Genomic DNA, 18,788 nt, shown 5'->3' with positions numbered 1-18,788 from the left:
TGCTGTGTTGTCTGACGTCGAATCAAACGGAAAGTGCTAGGAAGCGGCGCTCCTGGCATTCAACCATCGCACCTTAATTCAGCAGAGCGCTGGCTTCAGTGGACCGCAGCAAGATCTGGTAGGGAATCCGGGTCATTATTTACTTCCTCGAAGAGAAAGATGTAGTAGGTTTCTCAGAGATTGGGCACAGAAATCGCGTCTTCCTCACGCCAGGCATGACCCTGCAAAACCAGGCCAAGGAAGAGGGTGGGAGTGCAGTCTCCTGTTCAGAAGCGGAACCTGCTCAGCTGGGCTTTCCACCAGCTCCTCCGAAACCCGCCGCAGCTTTCCCGGCGTGCTCGGGGGTCCAGCTGGCCAGGCAGCGCGGTGGGAGACCGGACAAGGTGGCGAAGGGGGCTGTCGCCCCACGCACAGGCTCCAGGCCACGGGCAGGGCTGGCGGGGTGGGAGCCGCCCTGTGATGCTGGTGCCCACGCGGGCTGAGATCGGTTTGATTTAGTCAGTTCCCCTGTCTGCTTTCACACAGTGACCTCAGAAGAAGTATTATCCCCAGGAGGGCCTTTGGGGCTGTTCGTTTAAATTATTTCATTTAGATTCACTCTCAACCAAACCTTCAGAGAGCCAGGCGGGTCCCCAGATGGAAGGACCTCGGTGGGGGAGGGCCTTCCTAACGCCACTCCTGGGGGCCACAAGCAGAGCCTCGATGATTAGTTTCTGGCCTGGATCATTGTATTTTTATTACACTCATAAAATCTGTGTTTCTCCTATTTTCGTAACGGTTTCACTAGGCTTCTGCACCTTCTCCAGGCACATTAAACTGCTACGCGTTAGGAGGACAGATCAGCGGGTAGGTCTGGAGGCCTGAGAAGCTTAGAGCAGGGCGCTGGCTTTGAATTCTCATGTTGTTGGATTTGCACTAAAGAGAAGGAAAGCATGTGGGTTTGAGCGTAATTCACGTTTATGTGGGCTTTTTTGTAAACGCTGCAGCAAGTCCCCTTGAATTCCACTACAGCTGATACACAAAGAGGGGCCTTAAGAATGTTGACTATTTCTATCCCTTACGTTTAACCCATAGAATCAGCGGTTTTAGCAAAAATGCTCCAAGCACGTAGGCTCACGGCCGCACGTTGGGAGTTTTGTCTGAAAAGAAGCCAAGTTGGAGAACCTTTGTGTCTTTGCCACGTCTGGTGTTTAAACATGGGTCCGTTTGTTTCTTGTGTCTCGGAGCTGGTTTTGGTGTGGCTGTTATGCATGAGTAAGTCGGTTTGGGGTGCGCTTTCCTTTGGGCAGTATTGCTGTATTTTGGTAGAAGGAAACAAAATGCCGGTGGGGACTCGTGGCTGTAACGCACTTGGGAAGAAGTACTTTCAGGGCTCTTTCCGATAGGATGGCAGCTCCACAAAGCAAACTGTTTGTCTAGTCGCACAAATAATGACAAGTACTGGAAAACGAACACGTCCACTAATTCCTGTTTGTGTCCCACGGAGAAGTGATGTGTCCGAGTCAGGCCAGCCACCCCACTGTGGGACCAGTCACCTGTTTGTCCTGCGTCACAGACCAACACGGGGGGAGTCAGGCAGCTGAATGTACAACTAAGGAGGTTTTACAAGGTGTGGAATGAGTTTACTAGATTCTTTTTTTAATATTCCATGGAACATGCAAATTACGGGGCCAGCATATTCGGAGATGCAAAGGCAGCTGCAGAGTCCGCTGTCTAATGGAAATGAAATAAACTTCCTGTGCATGGAATAGATTTGGACTGTGTCTCTGGGGCACTAACTACGCATGTCATGGGGCTCAGCCACTCACACTGGTCTCTGTCTGTCTGCAGATGGTGTGGGAGAGCGGCTGTGTGGTCATCGTCATGCTGACCCCCCTCTCGGAGAACGGCGTCAGGCAGTGTTACCACTACTGGCCAGACGAGGGCTCCAACCTCTACCACGTCTACGAGGTACTTCCCCGGGTGGCCGCCGTGGGCCGTGGGCTTGGGGGCCATGGGCTGTGGCAGGCACTGGCAGGCCTGCCGTGTGCGGTCGCCAGCCACTGTCCCTTGAAGCCTTGCTGTGCAGTCGGTCCCCATAGGAGGTGTCCACAGGCCCGTGGTCAACAGACACCAAGACCCTCCAGTCATCTATGCCATGGGGACTCTGGCAGAAATGGTTTTCAGTTTTTTAATTTTATGAATCCAAATTTGGACAGAAAGGACCAAAAAATGTCCTCACTGGGTGGTCAGTTGAGCCTGGTTCTGGAAAACAGGCCCCTAGTAGGTCCTTTTTCAGAAAGAAGCCTCTGTTGACACTGTCCCTAATTCTTAGCATCCCGCCTGCACCCCAGCCCCTGCTGCTCTCCGGTGGTCTGTGTCCACAGTGCTTGGCCTTTTTATCTGAGGGTCCCCTGCAGGCAAGCTCATTTCTCCTGGATTTTTGCCCACATCAAGAAGGAACTAAGGAAACTTGGGCAGTTAAACCAGTACTGGAGTGTGTCCTTTGACCCTGTTTTGCATGAAAATTACTCAGAATGCCAAAGTCCCACAGCAGGACCCACGTTAGAAGCGCAGAGGTTCCCCCTAAGCCGGTCGTGGCCTTGGGATCCCTGCCCTGGGCTTCCAAGCTCAGGGCCCGGCAGCATCTGTGTAAGCCTTTGGTTTCCTCTTTCTACAGCCAGGTGGTACCTCCCTGATGACATGTCAGTGAGAGTGGAACCTCGTGTGGCGTTTGTGCTCAAAAGTATAATTTTTCTCGGGTGATTTTTGTTGAAGGTTTACATGGCTTAGAAAAGACAGAAATGAATCGTTTGGATTGTAACAGGTTTTTCCAGTAATTTGACTATTATGCCCCAGAGTGACATTTAAAAAACACACAAAAAACAAAAAAAACACCAAGTGATCTTTTGCGTAACCTACGTTGAAATTGGGAAGGTAGGCGGGGCTGCTCTCCAGCATCCCCCGCCCGCCACGTGCCCCCGCGGTCCCCACCCCTCTCCGCAATGCGGCTCCGCGCTCAGCTGAGCTGGGCCCCCAGCCAACGCCTGTTTCTGCACACACACACCCCCGTCCGCTCTCCCCCCGCCCAGGTGCATCTGGTCTCTGAACACATCTGGTGCGAGGATTTCCTCGTGAGGAGCTTTTATCTGAAGAACCTTCAAACCAACGAGACTCGCACGGTGACGCAGTTCCACTTCCTGAGCTGGTATGACCAGGGAGTGCCTGCCTCCACGAGGTCCCTTCTGGATTTCCGCAGGTAAGACCCACGGCCCGCCGGCGGGGTAGCGTGCTGAGTGCGGACACGGAGAGAAGGGGTTTCCTGGGTCCCAGGGGCCGTTTGCTGTAAGACGTGTCATCTGCTAATACTTGTATGTTATAAATCTATTTATGTCGTGTATAGGGGAGGGGAGGGGAGATTACGTTAACTCACACGTTAACTGTAAGACGCTTTCTGGCTTTAGCGGTGTTAAGATGTGAGGGCGGAATGGGTGTCTTAGAATTGTGGAAACGTGGTCATTGTTTTCGATAAGGTTCTTCAAGTGGTGAAGGACCCTAGGGTGTGAATTTCACAGGCTATTGGTGAAGAGAGCCCGGTTTTCGTTTGGGTGCTCAGCTGGTTAGCTATGGCGATGAGAGCTAGGCCCAGCTTCTGAAATGGATGACCTTGGATGAACACCTGGCTGGAGTTCCCACAGTACCGTGTATTTGTGGTGCGGTTTGGAAGCTGACAGTTTAAAAATATCTAGAGAGAAAATGAAGGTGTCGAAGGCCACCCATAACCACGTTCTGAGCTTTCTGGAACCTCCCTTACGTTTAGCTGAGTGGAAACCTAGCAAGTATGGAAAACAGATAAATATTCAAAACAAGGAATTAGAGAATAAAGGCAAAACGCTCTTTAAACCACTTGAATCGCACGTGTTCGTAAAGTGATTTGTATCTGAACAGTCACGGATACGTAACTTGAGGGAGGTTGAAACGGCGTGTTGTCATAAAGATGGGGTTTCGGGTATAACTCTGGATTTCTTGTATTTGTGTTACAGATTCTTACAGAAGGTTATTTTGATACTATTTCTTTTGCCTTTTAGCCCACTTTGAAAAACAAAACAAATTTCTTTATTTGAATAGCCCTGTGTGTTAAATAGCATGTGAAACAGCTCCAGCAGAGACGCGAGTTTGGCGTCTCGCCTGTCGCCCTGTCCCCCTACCCAGGGAGGCAGAGGGCGCGAGCGGCAGGGGGTCCTGGACGCTCTTGGACAGACCCACTCCATCCCGATTGCCTGACCATCACTTACATTTTCTTAATACGAATTTATTTCTAAAAATCTTACTTAGGGCACATTTCCTGAGATAGACTCTTCAAGAAACAGTCATTACTGGCAAAACGGATGCAGCTACACACAGGCCGTTGCCGTGTCGGTGCTCATGCAGTGTGTCTGTACATATATGCATATGGGCGTGTTTCTAGCTCCGTATCCATATATGGAGTTAGACAACACATAACCCACCCTCTGTGCTTACAGTTCGTCAGGAAGAAAGATCTGATTCCCCAAATTCCATTTCTCCAGAGTCCCAGGAGATAGGGCCCGAGAAGGTTTCGGTAAATAGAAAGGAACGCGAACCCCAGACCCGGTTTTGAGCATCTCGTTAGAGAGAAAGCTGTCCTGCCCTCACTAGCGGACAAGGTTGCTCTCATGTACTACCTGGGCCGTGGGTACGATCACATTCTCAGAGCACATCGCGCTCAGACACGGATCGCTGCTCGGTGGTTTTCTGTGTCCAGCAGCCCCACATGTCAGCCATCGGAAGGCGAGCCGGCTTCTGCAGACACTGGTCATTTCAATGCAGCGGGGCAGCTCAGCTCCCTCTGAACAATAGACCCGCGTTCGTTCCCGTTCTGGCCGAGCGCGTTCGTCAGACACCCCGAGATGTGTAATTAAATATTTCTGGCGCCCAGAGGGAGCACATTTACACTTTAAAGAGAAACAGCTAAGCTAAGAGATAATTAGCATCACATGTGAGGGCTTTGCGGTAGAAGAATTCTCTCTCTCTGCTACTCTCTCACTCCTGGCTGTGTGCAATGACGTCCACTAACGCTGCTCACTGTAAAAATGGACAACCCTTACTTTGCCAGCTAATGAGCGGTGGCCAGTGTCATTTTTGTGATGTTGCAGCTAGTAATATGAGCCCAGTTGCATAGTCACAAAAGTGATCATTGGAAACTGTGACTGTACTGCAGGGACAGAGTGGGAAGCCCCCTTTCTGAGCCTCTAACGACCTCTGACCTTGGCTTGCTGTTGGTTGCATGGCGTTCCTTCTCACTCAGTGACCCATGGGTTGGTTTGTATTACTAATCGTTCTTTCTCGGCGAATGCCTCCTGTTGCAGTCTATACTGATGATTTGTTCCAGTAAAGTAAAACCAGACAGCTGTGCATTCCTCATCTTCATGAATAATCCGCAGCTCTCTCTCGGGTCGACCAGATGAACGCTTTGGTGGACTGTGTGATGCCTCTGCTTTTCTCCTTGTGATGCTTTATGTGGTAACAATACAAGTACTGGTTCTGTGTAAATAAAACTCGAAACCATGGCCGCACCTGGATTTCCACTCGCGCCTCCTTGACTGCTGTAGCTGTTGGTAAATAGGTTTAGCACAGGGAGGGGCTGGCACGGGTGTTAACATCACACTGAAACCTTCTTGGGTCCTGCCGAGGCAGCGGTCACAGCACGCTGGAGAAAAGAACACTTCAAACGCGTCGTACGATAGAGACCAGAATTGCAGTCTGGAGAAGCAAGTCACGGCCAAAGTAGCCGGTAATTTGCTCTCTAGCCACGTTTCTTAGCCAGGGAGGTGATTCCTACTGCGTTTGGCCAAAGGGGGCCCGACCGGCCGGCTGTACATGGAGCACGGCTGGTCTGTTGCTTCCTTATGCTGTCCTTTCCTGCAACCAGCACGTTTCAAAGAAGGGCATCTTGTTGTTGTGTTTATTTCTTTTTCAATGTACCTTTTTTGTGCTTGGCCCCATCAGAAAAAATGAGCAAAACCGGGGCATTGGCCGAAAGTTGAGTTTAGCCTCTCGAGACACAGACAGGCCCGGCAGGTGGGAAACATAACAGGGTGTTGGAGGTGCCGAGCTGAGGTGGTTCACACCTGAAAGAGTCCGTGACTGAGAAGCGTCCAGGAGAAAGTTCTGTTTGAAGGTGCAAGGCCTGTAAAAGTAAGCCACCCCGGCTCTGGTCTCACGGGCGAGCAAGCTCCGTGCTGCGCACACGCACACACACGGCCTTCATCGGGCTGGCGGGCTCCCCACTGCTCACGCTGGAGACAAGTCCTTGGGGCCTGGCATCTATTCTGTCGGAGCTAAAGCTCACCGTTGCCTTGACAACCTGACTGGAGAATGGGAGGTTTTAGAAGGAGCTGGTAGATCTCTTTTCCAATCTCTTCTTCTCAAAGGGCTGAGGACTTTGCAGGGATCCTGGCACAGACGTTCCCTCAACTTAATCACTTCCCCTTTCCTCTCCCTTAAACCCTAACACTGGGGTGTAGGTCAAAAGCAAGGATAGGCTCCAGCAGAAGCAGTGCCGTGGCCACGAGGACGCTGGGCCGCCTGTTGTACCCGGGTTTCTGGGTCCTCACCTCCCAGGCTCCCTGAGGTCCGGGCTTGAAACCTGGCTCTCAGCCGGGGAACAGCCACAGAGCACGTGCCGCTGCCCCGATGGCCCCGGGCGTGGCCGTCTCCGGGCACATCTTACGTGGACCGCACGGCCACCTCCTGCCACTTCCCTGGTGCCGCTCTGGGGGTGGAGTCTCCCTTCAGAGGCGCCTATTCTGTTCACTCCATAGCGGAAGTAGGAAAGCAACAGAGCTCTGACATTTGGGCAATAAATGTCATTTTATGTGACATTAAAATACCCGCTCAGCTCACCCATCAGCTACAGCACTCGACTCCCTCCCAGTCCCACACTGTCTCAGGGGTTCGTAGCAACAGAACCCGCTGATTGAATTTCCACTTTCAACTATTTCCATGCTGAGCAGACAAGCCTTTGCAGAGAAATGTGACCTCCCCCCATTTCCGGCGTGTGAAGGAAGAGACTTTTCTCTACTGCCATGCTGTTTAAACTTTAACTTCGCGTCTTATATCACAGACATTCTCAGCACAGTTTAGAGCACACGCCCCTCACACATTTTTCCCTCCAATTAACCAAAATTCTGCCTTTAATTTTCTTTATTTAGAAAGATTTTACTGAGAATTTGGATATAATTTGTAAACATGATTAGTTGTTTCACTGAATGACAAAAACTACCAAGCTTATACAGTGAATTTCCTAGCAGTGCTCTGTAGTGATTTAGGATTTGGTTACAAAATCTTAATCAACGCTTCTTGTTAATTTTCATAAATTCTAACCTAAAATCTGCACAACCGAGTTGTTTGCAACATAATCAGATTTATAAAAATGGAAATATGCGTCTTGGACATAATGAGGCTTCTCTGTAATTTCGATATCCTTACAAAGCTGACAGATCAGGAAGTGTCTTTAAGATGCTGTCTTGAGACATCCCAGTAATGTTGCATTCCAATGTGACGTCTAGACTGTAAGAAACGCGGAGTGTAAATTGCAAAACTCAAAAATTTAAGTGAAGGATCTAGACATATCACAACAACAACGGAAGTCAAATTAACCAGAGCAAGGGGTGGGGAGTGGGGAGGCTCACACTGATGGATCTGTTGACCTCAGGCCAGAGTTCATACTTGTAAAGGGAAAAAGAAAACTGTGAAAATGTAAGAATTGTTTTCAAAGCTCTGTTTAATAATTGAATATTGAAAAGAAAAATAAACCTTTGAAAATGTGTGCATAATTTTGATCTTCTTTGTCAAAACAGGGTATTGCAAAATGATGTCCAAGAGCCGGTCTGTTTGCTTTGGCGTATGGGCTGTTGGGATGGCTGCTACAGAGTCTGGTACATAATCATAACTTCTGTGTCTCTCTTTATTTCAGAAAAGTAAACAAGTGCTACAGGGGCCGTTCTTGTCCAATAATTGTCCACTGCAGGCAAGTACAACTTTTAACCTGGATTAAGAAGTGTTCACTACCTCAAAAGTAACCACTATTAAATATAGGAACTGAACCTCCTGATTGCTTAATAAGTATATCTAACTGGTACTTCTAAAGGCAACCGAGGAGATAAACTTATTTTGTCTTAAACCCTCCTGGGACCGCTGCGCAAACGCTGTGAGACAGTGTGTGTGGTGTGTGGAGGGCTCTCGGCCCAGCACGCCTCGCAGACATTTGGAAACCTGCGCAGATGCTGGGGCCAGTTATGAACAGGACAGACCTGGAATCAAACGAGTGGCCTTCGGGTGAAAGTTCAGTGGCTCAAGTGTCCTCGAGTGGGTTCCCCCCAACCAAGAAGAAAGATCCACTGGAAGAAAACTCCCTCCGAGGGCGAGCTCTTCCCCGGGCTCCCTACCCACCTCTTCTGGCGAAGAAGTGTGCTCCATTGTCTAGAACTGTCTCGCAGAGTATTCCTTTCTGCCTGGGATCAAAAGGAGTCAGGTCTCCAAAGATCAAACACCAAGTCTGTCCAGTCAGTCAAGAAGTCTGGGCATGCATGTGTCTGAGTGTGTGTGTGTTGGAGTGTGTGTGCCTGTGTGTGCGTCTGTGTGTGTGTGTGTGCACCTGCATGAGTGTGTGTGTATCTTAGTGTGTGGGTGTGGAATGTGTGTGCACCCGCATGAGTGTGTCTGAGTGTGTGGGTGTCAGAGTGTGTGTGTCTGTGTGTGCGTATCTGTGTGTGCACCTGCATGAGTGTGTGTGTATCTGAGTGTGTGGGTGTGGAATGTGTGTGCATGTGTGTGTGTGTGTGTGTGTTTCTGTGTCGGTCCATGAGAGAAGACGAGGTGTGCAGAGTGTGGTCTGCACCTCTCGAGGTGTGGATACACCTCGAGAGCTGGACCAGAGCACCTTTAACCCGCCCGTGGAGAACCGTCTCCAGTTCTGAGGCAGATCTGGGCAGAGCTGTGTGACGTGAGCTGAAGGGAACTGAGGAAACCCTCGGCCACAGGCCGGTCACTTGGGCGTCGGCGACACTGGCATGGCGGCATCCCCACCTCTGGAGCGCAGGCGGGCACAGCGCAATGCGGAATCATTCTCTTTCCAACCGAGGCTTTTTCCACCGTTTGTTTGAGGCCAAACTCAGCGACTCTTTGCTGTGAAAGGATAAGCGGCAGGCTCCCGGGCCGCTGGCCGGCCCACAGGCCCGAGACTGAGAGCACGTTCACACGGCTCCCCAAGTCCTGAAATGGAGACGCTGGTCTTCTCCTTAGGTTGGCTGATTCTGCCAGGAGTAACACCATCCTCTTACTTACATGCTGCCCGTGGGTGTGAGAACAGCCTGCTTGACCTAAGGACCATCTCAGGGCACATGATGCAGGAGGAGCGATGCAGGGCTACTTCCTCCGAGAAGAGGCACCTTCCTTTTCCCTCATTGGCTATTGTCGAGCCACAATTCAGAACGTTCTTACAACTCTCGTCCAGGTGGTGATTATTCCCATTACAGCTGGGGGACGAGGGGGGATGAAGAGAGGCTCCGTTGCAGTGACGGGGGACATGTGCACCCCGCTCCTTAGAGGGACGGACAGACGGCCCCCCGAGGGTGTGGACACACGAGACCTGCACCCGTCCTTCTTCCCCTGCTCACAGCTGGCCTCTTGCAGACACTTTGAATACAAATGCCATCCACTCTGACACTGCCGGGCATTTCTTTGTTTCATTTTTCTTCTGACAAAATTCGCTGAATCTTTGACCAAAGAGGGGAGAAAAAAGGAAGAAAGGAACAAATCAACACAGGCACAACAGCTAATCCGCACCACTGTTAGCTCAGGGCTGAAAGCGCTCCAGCCTCCCCTCTGCCCCTCCTCTTCCCCCTCCCCCTCCCCCTCCTCCCCCTTCTCTTCCCCCTCCCCCTCCTCCTCCTTCCCCTTCCCTTCCCCTCCCCCTCCCCTCCCTCCTCTCCCCCTCCCCTCCCCTCCCCCTCCCCTCCCCCTCCCCTCCCCTCCCCTCCCCCTCCCCTCCCCCTCCCCTCTGCCCCTCCCCTCCCTCCCCTCCCCTCCCTCCCCTCCCCTCCCCTCCCCTCCCCTCCTCCCCCTTCTCTTCCCCTCCCCCTCCCCTCCCCTCCCCTTCCCCTCCCCCCTCCCCTCCCCTCCCCTTCCCTTCCCCTCCCCCTCCCCTCCCCTCCCCCTCCCCTCCCCCTCCCCTTCCCTTCCCTCCCCTCCCCTTCCCTCCCCTCCCCCTCCCCTCCCCTTCCCTCCCCTCCCCCTCCCCTCCCCTTCCCTCCCCTCCCCCTCCCCTCCCCTCCCCCTCCCCTCCTCCTCCCCCTCCATTCCCATCCTCCTCCCCTCTCCCACCCTGACCCCCCTCACCCCCTTTCTTTCTCTTCCTCTCCAATTCTCCACCCTGCCCTCCTCTCCTCTCATGGGCCCCCCTTGAGCACAGAGGCAAGGTGCCATCGTTGGCGTGTGGGGAGTGGGGACAGCGTGGTGCGTGTGTCCTCATCTCTCTCCTTCTATTGACAGTGACGGCGCGGGCAGGAGCGGCACCTACATCCTGATCGACATGGTTCTCAATAAGATGGCCAAAGGTAAGGCTCGGAGCGGGCTGCTCTGTGTGGCTCAGAGCCGGCTGGGGTTGCCATGGCAACCTCGGTGCAGCAGTCACAGAAATCCTCGGGGAAAATTAGCCTGAGCCGCAGGAAGGCTGTTTGCGGCAAAGCGCGTCCATTTCTAAGGTTCCTCCTTCGTCACCTCCGCCCGGGGTCGCACACTGGGCTCAGCGCACAGTCGGTGATGCGTGAGTGCTCGCTGAGGATGTCCTGTGTTAACACCAGGAGTGAGGAGAAGGCAGCCCTGATCTTCCAGCGTTTCAGCAGCTCAGAATAGCCTTAAATCCTCCCTGTTATTCAAACTATATCTGCAAAATTCAGAGCCACCTAAAATCTCTTGGGGTGAGTGTCTCTAAAATAGGTCACCTTCGGATGCCCCTTTGTAACATCGTTTTAGCACATGAATCGCTCTCCGTGGTCCTGGGCCTTTCCCTCCTAAAGACAGCGTCCGGGGACTTGGGGTTAGAGTGCTGTGATCTGAGCACAGACCTGGGATGAGTTCATGGCTTGGGTGGAGTTTAACCCATGAGAGTGCAGGGACCAAACGGGGCTGGGGCTCCCCAGGCGTGGTCCACAGGACAAACCCGTGAGGTGTCCCCTTAGAGGCCAGTAGTCAACTGGGAGAAGATTCTCTCAGACCCGCCTCTGGGAGAACCACGCACCCGTCAGCAGGGAGACCCTAACCTGGCCTGAAAAGGCGCTTCCTTGTTCTTGAGCTGCCTGTCAGCCTCCAGGGAACTTGGGCAGGAAACACTGCGATGAGTGACGTCTTACGGTCTCCTTCCCACCTGTGAAAACGTCTTCCTCTCCACATTGTCACACACTCACGCACACACGCACACGTGTGTTCTTAGGGCACCCACCTTCCAGGACGCCCACCCTCCATCCTGTGCCTGCAGTAAGAGCAGACGCTGATTACAGAGATGCATTTCCACACCTTGTCACACCACTGTCAGCAGCTCTGAAATAGGCGTCTTTCTTACTCCATTTCTCCTGGTTAAAAGAAAAACAGAACACATCTTTAGCCCAAGGATATCGACGTGTGAGGATCAAATAAGAGCCATTGTGTTACACGCGAGGACTAGAGAGCTTGAGCGTTTCCAGCCCTACAGCTGGTAAGCATGTGACCAGCCGGGACCCAGGACTGGCCCCCTTGTGCCGCAGGCTCCCTGCCGGCTCCGGGGCGGGGAGGCGGGGGTGTGGGACGGTGGGCCAGGCTCACACCACCAGAGACCGTGTTCACGCCCTGAAGTAGCTCTGAGCTGTGATGTGCAAACAAAGAAACAGCGAAGCAAATGCAGACGCTCTGACGGTGCTTTTTAATAACATGTTTTGGCCTTAGATCCAAAAAGCGAACTTTTTTGGCGGAAAGGTCATTTGTTCCCCGTCCAGTAATGCCTCTGTGTCCCATCGACTGTATCTGTCTCTTCATTTGCAAACGCGCCGTCACTCCGAGCCGGCAGCCCACAGCGGAATTCCTGCTTCTCCCCCATCCTGCTCCCCTGTCTGCTGTCACATGTAGCGTTTCCCCGTCTATCAAACCAAATGCCTTCCGAGAATGCAGATCCCCTTGCGTGTTTGAGGTGCCGCCTTTGTGTGTAAGCAAGTGACACAGGAACCCACTGCGTATACACCGTGTGGCATGGCGCCCGGCTCGTCCCAAGGACAGGCGCCCCAGCGGTACCGGTACCGGGGCGGGGGGAATACCCGGGTGTCCACGCAGCAGGTGTGAGGGCACCTGGAGCAGGACAGTGCCGCAGCCCCGGGGGCGGGGCCGACTCCATCCCGGCTGCCCCCCGCCCCGCCTGCCCCTGGGCCCGAGGTGCCCGCCCCGTCCTGTCAAATCCCACTTGAGGCTCGGCTGCGGCAACAGTGCGAGCCCAGCCACGTGGAACTGACCCGGGAGGGCGGTCTCCAGGCTCTTTCAGAGATTGGTCACCCCTCATTCTGCCCCTGACCTGCTCCCCTCTGCCCGGGGGCCCGCGCTGTGAAATCCCCTGACCCGGGGCCCAGGCTGCAGTCTCGGGCCAGATCAAAGGGCAGGGCGGCCCCTCGGCCTGCGAGGTGGGCCTTTCCCAGGCCGCCCCGGCGAGCGGCCGCCGGGGTTTTGTTCTGGGCCGGGCTCGCGGGGCCGGGCGGCCAGGGCCACCTTTGTCTGGCCTGAGAAGCCGGAGGCCCGTGCTGCCGGCCCGCGTTCATCAAATGATCAAAGGCTCTGGGCCTGGACACGAAGCCTTTCTTCCTGTTCCCTTTTTCTTAAAGGAATGAATTGCAGGAGGACCGAAGAATGCCTCTCCCAAGCTGTCCTGCAGCCCGGCGCCTGCGTCGGCCTTGGGCTCTGAGGCTGGCCGGGGACACTCGGGCAGCCCAGCCAGCCACAGCCTGGAGCCTGGGCCGGGCACACGGGCTTCGGGGAGTAAAGCTTTTGATGCAGCAGGAATCGTAAGGGGCTTTCGGCACCGTCTGGTCTGTCAGCGAGCAGACAGGATGCGGTTGGAAGTCTGAGTTGGGGGGCTGGTTCTCTGCCCGGGTTTGTGGCGGGAAAGTCAGGGGTCAACCTGTAAAATTCTTCCACACGTTTTTCCCGTGGCTGCGAACACGCGTCTAACTCGGGCTAATATTTTGGGTCAGAATCAGGGTTCGGTAGCGTTCCTCTCTCACCTAGGGACTGAGCTCAGACGTAGCAATGTTGCTTTTGCAGCCGAGATATTCTCCAAGCTTGTGCCTCTTACGTTTTTGTCCGTGACCTCTCTTTGCCCAGGGTCACCACAATTTTTCAAACAAATGGAGAGCACCAGGCGGATGATGGGGCTTCCCGAGGACCACATGTGCTGGGTCACCTGGAGGTGGCCTCACGGGCTGTCCCTCACCGGGGGCCACGGAGGAAGCCCCACCTCTGGGAAGCTGGCCGTGCCGCCCTGAGCCTCCCGGCTCCTGTGGTGTCCGCAGGCCTGGACTGTCCTGGGGGCCTGTTCCTGTCGTTTGGCAGGAACTGCAGCAGGACTGGGATTTCATGGTGTGACGTGGGGTGCCGGCCCGAGTCGGCAGGTGCGCCTGGAGACGCCTCTTAAGCTTGCATCGGCCGCGAGTTCGTCCTAAGCGGTCTCAGCACGGAGTGTGAAGGGATGTGCAGCGCCCGCGTGGCCGTCTGTCCAGCTCCCGGTCTCCATCCTCAGGAAGCTCGTCTTCCTTACTATGTCCCTGTCACGTGGTGGCGTCAGTAAGCATCTCCTCATGCACAGTCTCCATCGTGCCTCCTGTGTCTGTGACTCTGACAGCTCTTGGGACCTCACATGAGTGGAATCAGACAGTGTGTGCCCTTCTGTGCCTCGCTTATGTCACTGAGCATCACGTCCTCAAGGTGCACCGGGTTGGAGCCAGTGGCAGGATTTCCTTCCTGCTGAGGCTGAATGACGTTCCGTTGCAGGGGTGGGGACCACGGGTAGCTTATCCGTCATCCATCTGTAGACACTCGGGTCGCTTCCACCTTTCAGCTGTTGAATTAATGCTGCTACGATCGTGGGTGTGCAGACATCTCTTTGAGCTTCTGCTTTCAGTTCTTTCGGGTTATACACCCCGTGTGGAATTGCTGGATCGCATGGCAGTTTCATTTCTAATTTCCTGAGGACCCTCCGTACTGTTTTCCACGGCAGCTGCACCATTTTCCATTCCCACCAACAGTGCATAAGGAAGGGCTCCAGTTCCCACACCCCCTTCAACACTTGTGTCACTTTCTGGGGTTTTGATAGTAGCCGTCCTCATGGCTGGGAAGCAGCATCTCGCTGTGGGTTTGCTTTGCATTTTCCTAAGGACTAGAGATGTTGAGCACCTTTTCATGTGTGTGTCAACCATTTGGACCTTTTCTTTGGAGAAGTGTCTATTCAAGTTCTTTGCCCATTTTTTAATTGGGCTGTTTGGTTTTTTGTCATTGAGGTGTAGGAGTTCTTTATATATTGTGAATATTAAACCCTTATCAGATGTGTGATTTGCAAATATTTTCTCCCATTCTGGGAGAAGTAACACTTCGTGGCTCGTTGAACTTTTAAAACCCAGCACTCCCCCAGAGCTGCACTGTTCAGGGCATTAGCCATCAGCCACGTGTGGCAACTTACATGATAAGATTGAAAGGCTGACCACATGCCAGGCGCCCCAATACACAGGTGCCCGGGGGCTGCCAAACAGGCGGTGCAGACGGAAAACGCGCCCGTAACGGGAAGTCCCGTTGGGTGGCCGTGCTCCAGGGAGCAGAGCTGAAGGTGGTCGTCCACGTGTGTCCGGTCCTCCATCTCTTCTGTCTCTCGGCCCTGCTCCCTCCGTCCCTCCCTCTGTGGCCTTGGACTGGCCTCCCCGCTCGCTCCTGTGCCCATCTCTTCTGCACACAGCGGTCAGCAGGATGTTAAAGAGAGAGATCTCGGGAGGCCCCACGTGTTCGTAGCCCCTCTCTCTGGGCCACGCCGGCTCCTTCCTGCAGAACCCAGGACCCGGCCCTGGTCTGCGGGGGACGTGCCCCCCACTCCCTTTCCCCACTCGTGGACCCTGCTGTCCCCCTCGGCCACCATCGCGGTATCGTTCCCCCTTTTGGCAAATACGGGCTGAACCACAGAAGTGTGTTCCAGCCTAGTACTTACTGAGCACCCAGAATACATGGTGAGCAAGGGAACGATCTGCCCTCCTGGGCTTTACACTCCATGCGGAGAAGCAGGTGGGGGCTGCAGCTGTGACTTGGGGCCCCGGGATGCAGGGGCAGGGGCAGTGGCAGGGTCGCTTCGCCCCACGCCTGTCACAGAGCCCCGTACGCGTCTGTAGCCCGTTCCTCACAGCCCCAAGGGGCCCTGAGGGCTCATTTATTCCGACACTTGGTTGCAAACTGAGGAAGCAGATCCCCAGAGGTTTGGTGACGTGCCGGAAAGCAACCAGCTGGCCAGCCTGATGCGGAGCCTGGTCTTTCTGCAAATGCAGAGCCCAAGAGCTTAGGGGGCGGCACTGCAGAGGCACGGCCAGGCTGCGCGGTCCGGGGACAGGGGCGGAGCAGAAACTCCGCCAGGGAGGGGAGACAGAGGTCAGACCACGGGGACCTGGAACCACAGGCTCGCTGACCGGATCCATCTGGAGCCGCTGGGGAAGGAGGACGTGCAGTGGGTCCCAGCAGGATCGACTTGGTGCCGCTGGATTCAAGGGCTGGAGCGGGCAGGACCCCAGGGGTCTATGTGCACAGGGGTCTGCACAAAGGGCCGCGCCCGCCCCTGGCCATGACCGTGCACGTGGACGGCGCTTCTACAGACAAGACTAACTGGGAGAAGCAGGCTGCACAGAGCAAGGCACGTCGAGGGGGGAACGTCTTGTTTTTATGTCTGTGGCTGAAACATGAAGACCCAGCAGAGAATGAATTCTACGGACCAGTCTGCCTCCAGCGTGGCTTCCAGGTGGTGACGCCTCGTCTTCAGCGCATGCAGGTTTCAGGCTGAAAAAAGTGTCCAGAACAGGGTGGGGTAGGGAGGCCTTTCTTTTACCTGGAGAAATTGTGTCCCATGAGGTGACGGGTGGATATTTCCTCCCTGGTCTGTTCATCTGGCCAGTTGGAGCTGAGGCTCGGGTGGGGACAGGGGTCCCGGGAGCAGTATCGCTGGGGGTGTGACCCAGGCCCGGTGACACAATAGATGAGGGACTAATAGGCGAGACACGAGACAAAATGGGACAGTTGTTCCTGGAAAACATCCTAAGCCCGTCTTATCCGGGTCCTCTCGTGAACCACAGTGCAGCCCGTAATCGCACACTTTGCCTCCTAAATGGTCTCTATCCTGTGGCTCATTCCTGGGCAGGTAAAGCTGACGGTTCTGTGCTCTCTGACCTGCTGATGGGCGGACAGGGGCCCCGTGGACTTTGGCACCGCAGGGGGCACTCCTGGCCGGTGTGGAACCCCCTGCATCTCATGGGTCAGATCTGCTCACGTGGCTTCTCCTCCCTCCTGAGTCACCCGTGGACACGGTCCCACGCGGCCGATGAGAAGCCGGGAGACCTGGCTGGACCCCACCCGACGCCGGTCCAGGGCCGTCCCTCCCATGCGCGCTTCCTTTGCCTGGAAGAGCGACAGCCAGCTTGTCGCCCAGATTTTCCTCTCTCTGGTCCCCAAACCCAGACTGGCCCCCCACCCCGTCCCCATGAGCATCGCCACTGTCCGTCCTGCTGGCCCCTGGCCCCTGGCTGGCCATGTTTGGCAGGGTCGCCACGGCTTGGAGGCCACGAGAGTCCTTCAGCATTGCTGGCTGCCCGCCGCCCCAGAGTCTCCCTACCCCGGAGGCCCCGGAGGCCCAGCAAAGCTGCCCTGGCCCCTCTCAGCAGCAGCTCGCGGCTCCTCCCCAGACAGTGAGGGTCCATCCCCTCTCCTGCCAAAGACCCCTCGTCCCTCCCTGGTGGCAGGAGGTCCCCGCGCACAGCAACCCCGGTCGTGGGGCAGCGACGGCTCAAACACTGTGAAGTAGGACCCTGAGGCCTGTGCCCTGGCTGAGCGGCCGCACTCTGCGGGTGGGCAGTGGCGTTGAGGACCACGCCTCTGTCACTTTGCATTAGTGACCCTCCCGAAAACTCCTGCCACAGTCGCGTGAACTTGTGTAGAACGTCTGGGACAAGTGCTGACCGTCTGTGTCGTCCTTATGACCTCGTGGTGCCCGATGAGGCCTCCCCGGACCCTGCCTCTCCTTTCCTGGACGGAGGCGGTGCGAGGAATCCAAGGACCGTGGTCCCCGTGCTGCCGTCAGCTGGGTAACTAAGTAGCCCCGTCCCGGCCAGGCCACGGGGCCGGCCGCACCCTCAGTTTCTGAACCAGACGTAGACTCGGGGGCCGAGGTGGGAGGAGGGGCACGGAGAGCCTTCGATGGGGGTTTTGTGAGTGGCTGAGCGTCCAGCTCCCCTGGAGCACTTGGCCTCGGCTCAAGGGTAACAAGGGCCCAGCTGCTCGGGGCGGCCATTGGTCCCACGAGGCCCGGCCGCCTGCCCGCCCTCCTGCCCCTGTGCTCTGATCGTATGGGGGCTCAGGCGTGTGTCTGTGGCCCCAAGTGCAAGACCCTGGGCGGCACGGGAGGGCCGCCTCAGAGCCCCCCTGCTCCCCTGAGACTCCCGTGTCACTGTGGGCTCCCAGCCTCTTCCCTGCAGCCACGGACATCACCCGGATGACCCACCCCTCGTCCCCTTCGTAACTCTGACCCGTCCACTGAGGACCTGAGTGTGTCCTGGGGCTTGTGCGTCCTACGTGGTTCCTTGTCACGTGGGTGGAACCGGGAGGTAGTGAGGTCCCCGCCATCAGCTTCCCATGCACGCGCTGTGTCCACGACGCCTGCCTTCCCGGGGCGGGTGGTGATCTGAACGGCGTGCTCGTGGCCGTCACGTCCATCTCTTCTTACAAGTTTAACAGTCGCCCCTTCCTGACGCCCTCGTTTTTTTTTTGACGCCCTCTTTTTTAACCACTGTGCACTCGCATGCACTTGGGTGCCGGGTGGTTCTCAGCGTTGATGCTGCCGGTACCTGCGCAGCGTCATAGACGCTCTGGCGCCTCGTTGAACATCGCAGGATGCGTCACACAATTCCGACACCGCCTGGAGCGTGAGTGATGGCAACTTTACAGGCGATACACCCAGTCCTGCTTTTGTTTCCTTGTATTTTTTTAGAAAGATCTGGAGGCATCCTAGCTTCTCCTGAAAAATGATTTCGAATTTGTTTTTAAAAACATGAAAAATACCTAGTTTGTTTGGGTTCTGAGGTACTTGATTTTCAAGTGGATATGATGCCAGTTTGTCTCCTTTGATCCCAGTGAAACCTTGTGAAAGGGAGATGATCGTTAATCTAGAAAGCCAGCAAAAAGTCTTCCTTTTTAATTTTGATGAATCTTCAGTCGATTCAGAGCATCCGGAAACATGAAGTAGAAACTGCTCGGCACGGAAGACCCAGGACAGAGTGTGTGCGTGTGCGTGTGTGCGTGCGCGTGTGCGTGCGCACCGTGGGGGAGTGTGTGGGAATGCGCCCACGTCTGTGCACAGTGGGAGGCCAGGGTCTGGAGGCGGCACCTGCACCCAGAGACACCCAGAGGCGGGAGGAGGGCCGCCCTCCAGCTGTGGTGCTCCCTGACTCGCGGCGCCTGGGGTGAAGGCTCGGTCATCC

The 18,788-nt window shown here is 55.2% G+C and overlaps 1 protein-coding gene across 2 annotated transcripts in view; it reads left to right on the top strand.

Annotated features, from left to right (window-relative positions):
• The window catches only part of PTPRN2 (protein tyrosine phosphatase receptor type N2), a 689,751-nt gene that overhangs the window by 657,550 nt on the left and 13,413 nt on the right, over positions 1-18,788 (top strand). For both annotated transcript variants that reach the window (XM_060021206.1, XM_060021207.1), the window contains exons 18-21: positions 1,831-1,950; positions 3,072-3,238; positions 7,976-8,029; positions 10,552-10,616. In XM_060021206.1, coding sequence (XP_059877189.1) covers positions 1,831-1,950; positions 3,072-3,238; positions 7,976-8,029; positions 10,552-10,616 — 406 coding nt within the window. The remainder of the gene's footprint in view (positions 1-1,830; positions 1,951-3,071; positions 3,239-7,975; positions 8,030-10,551; positions 10,617-18,788) is intronic.

Source organism: Delphinus delphis, chromosome 9 (assembly GCF_949987515.2).
Source record: "Delphinus delphis chromosome 9, mDelDel1.2, whole genome shotgun sequence".
NCBI lineage: Eukaryota > Metazoa > Chordata > Mammalia > Artiodactyla > Delphinidae > Delphinus > Delphinus delphis.
This window is presented reverse-complemented; position numbering and strand designations above follow the sequence as displayed.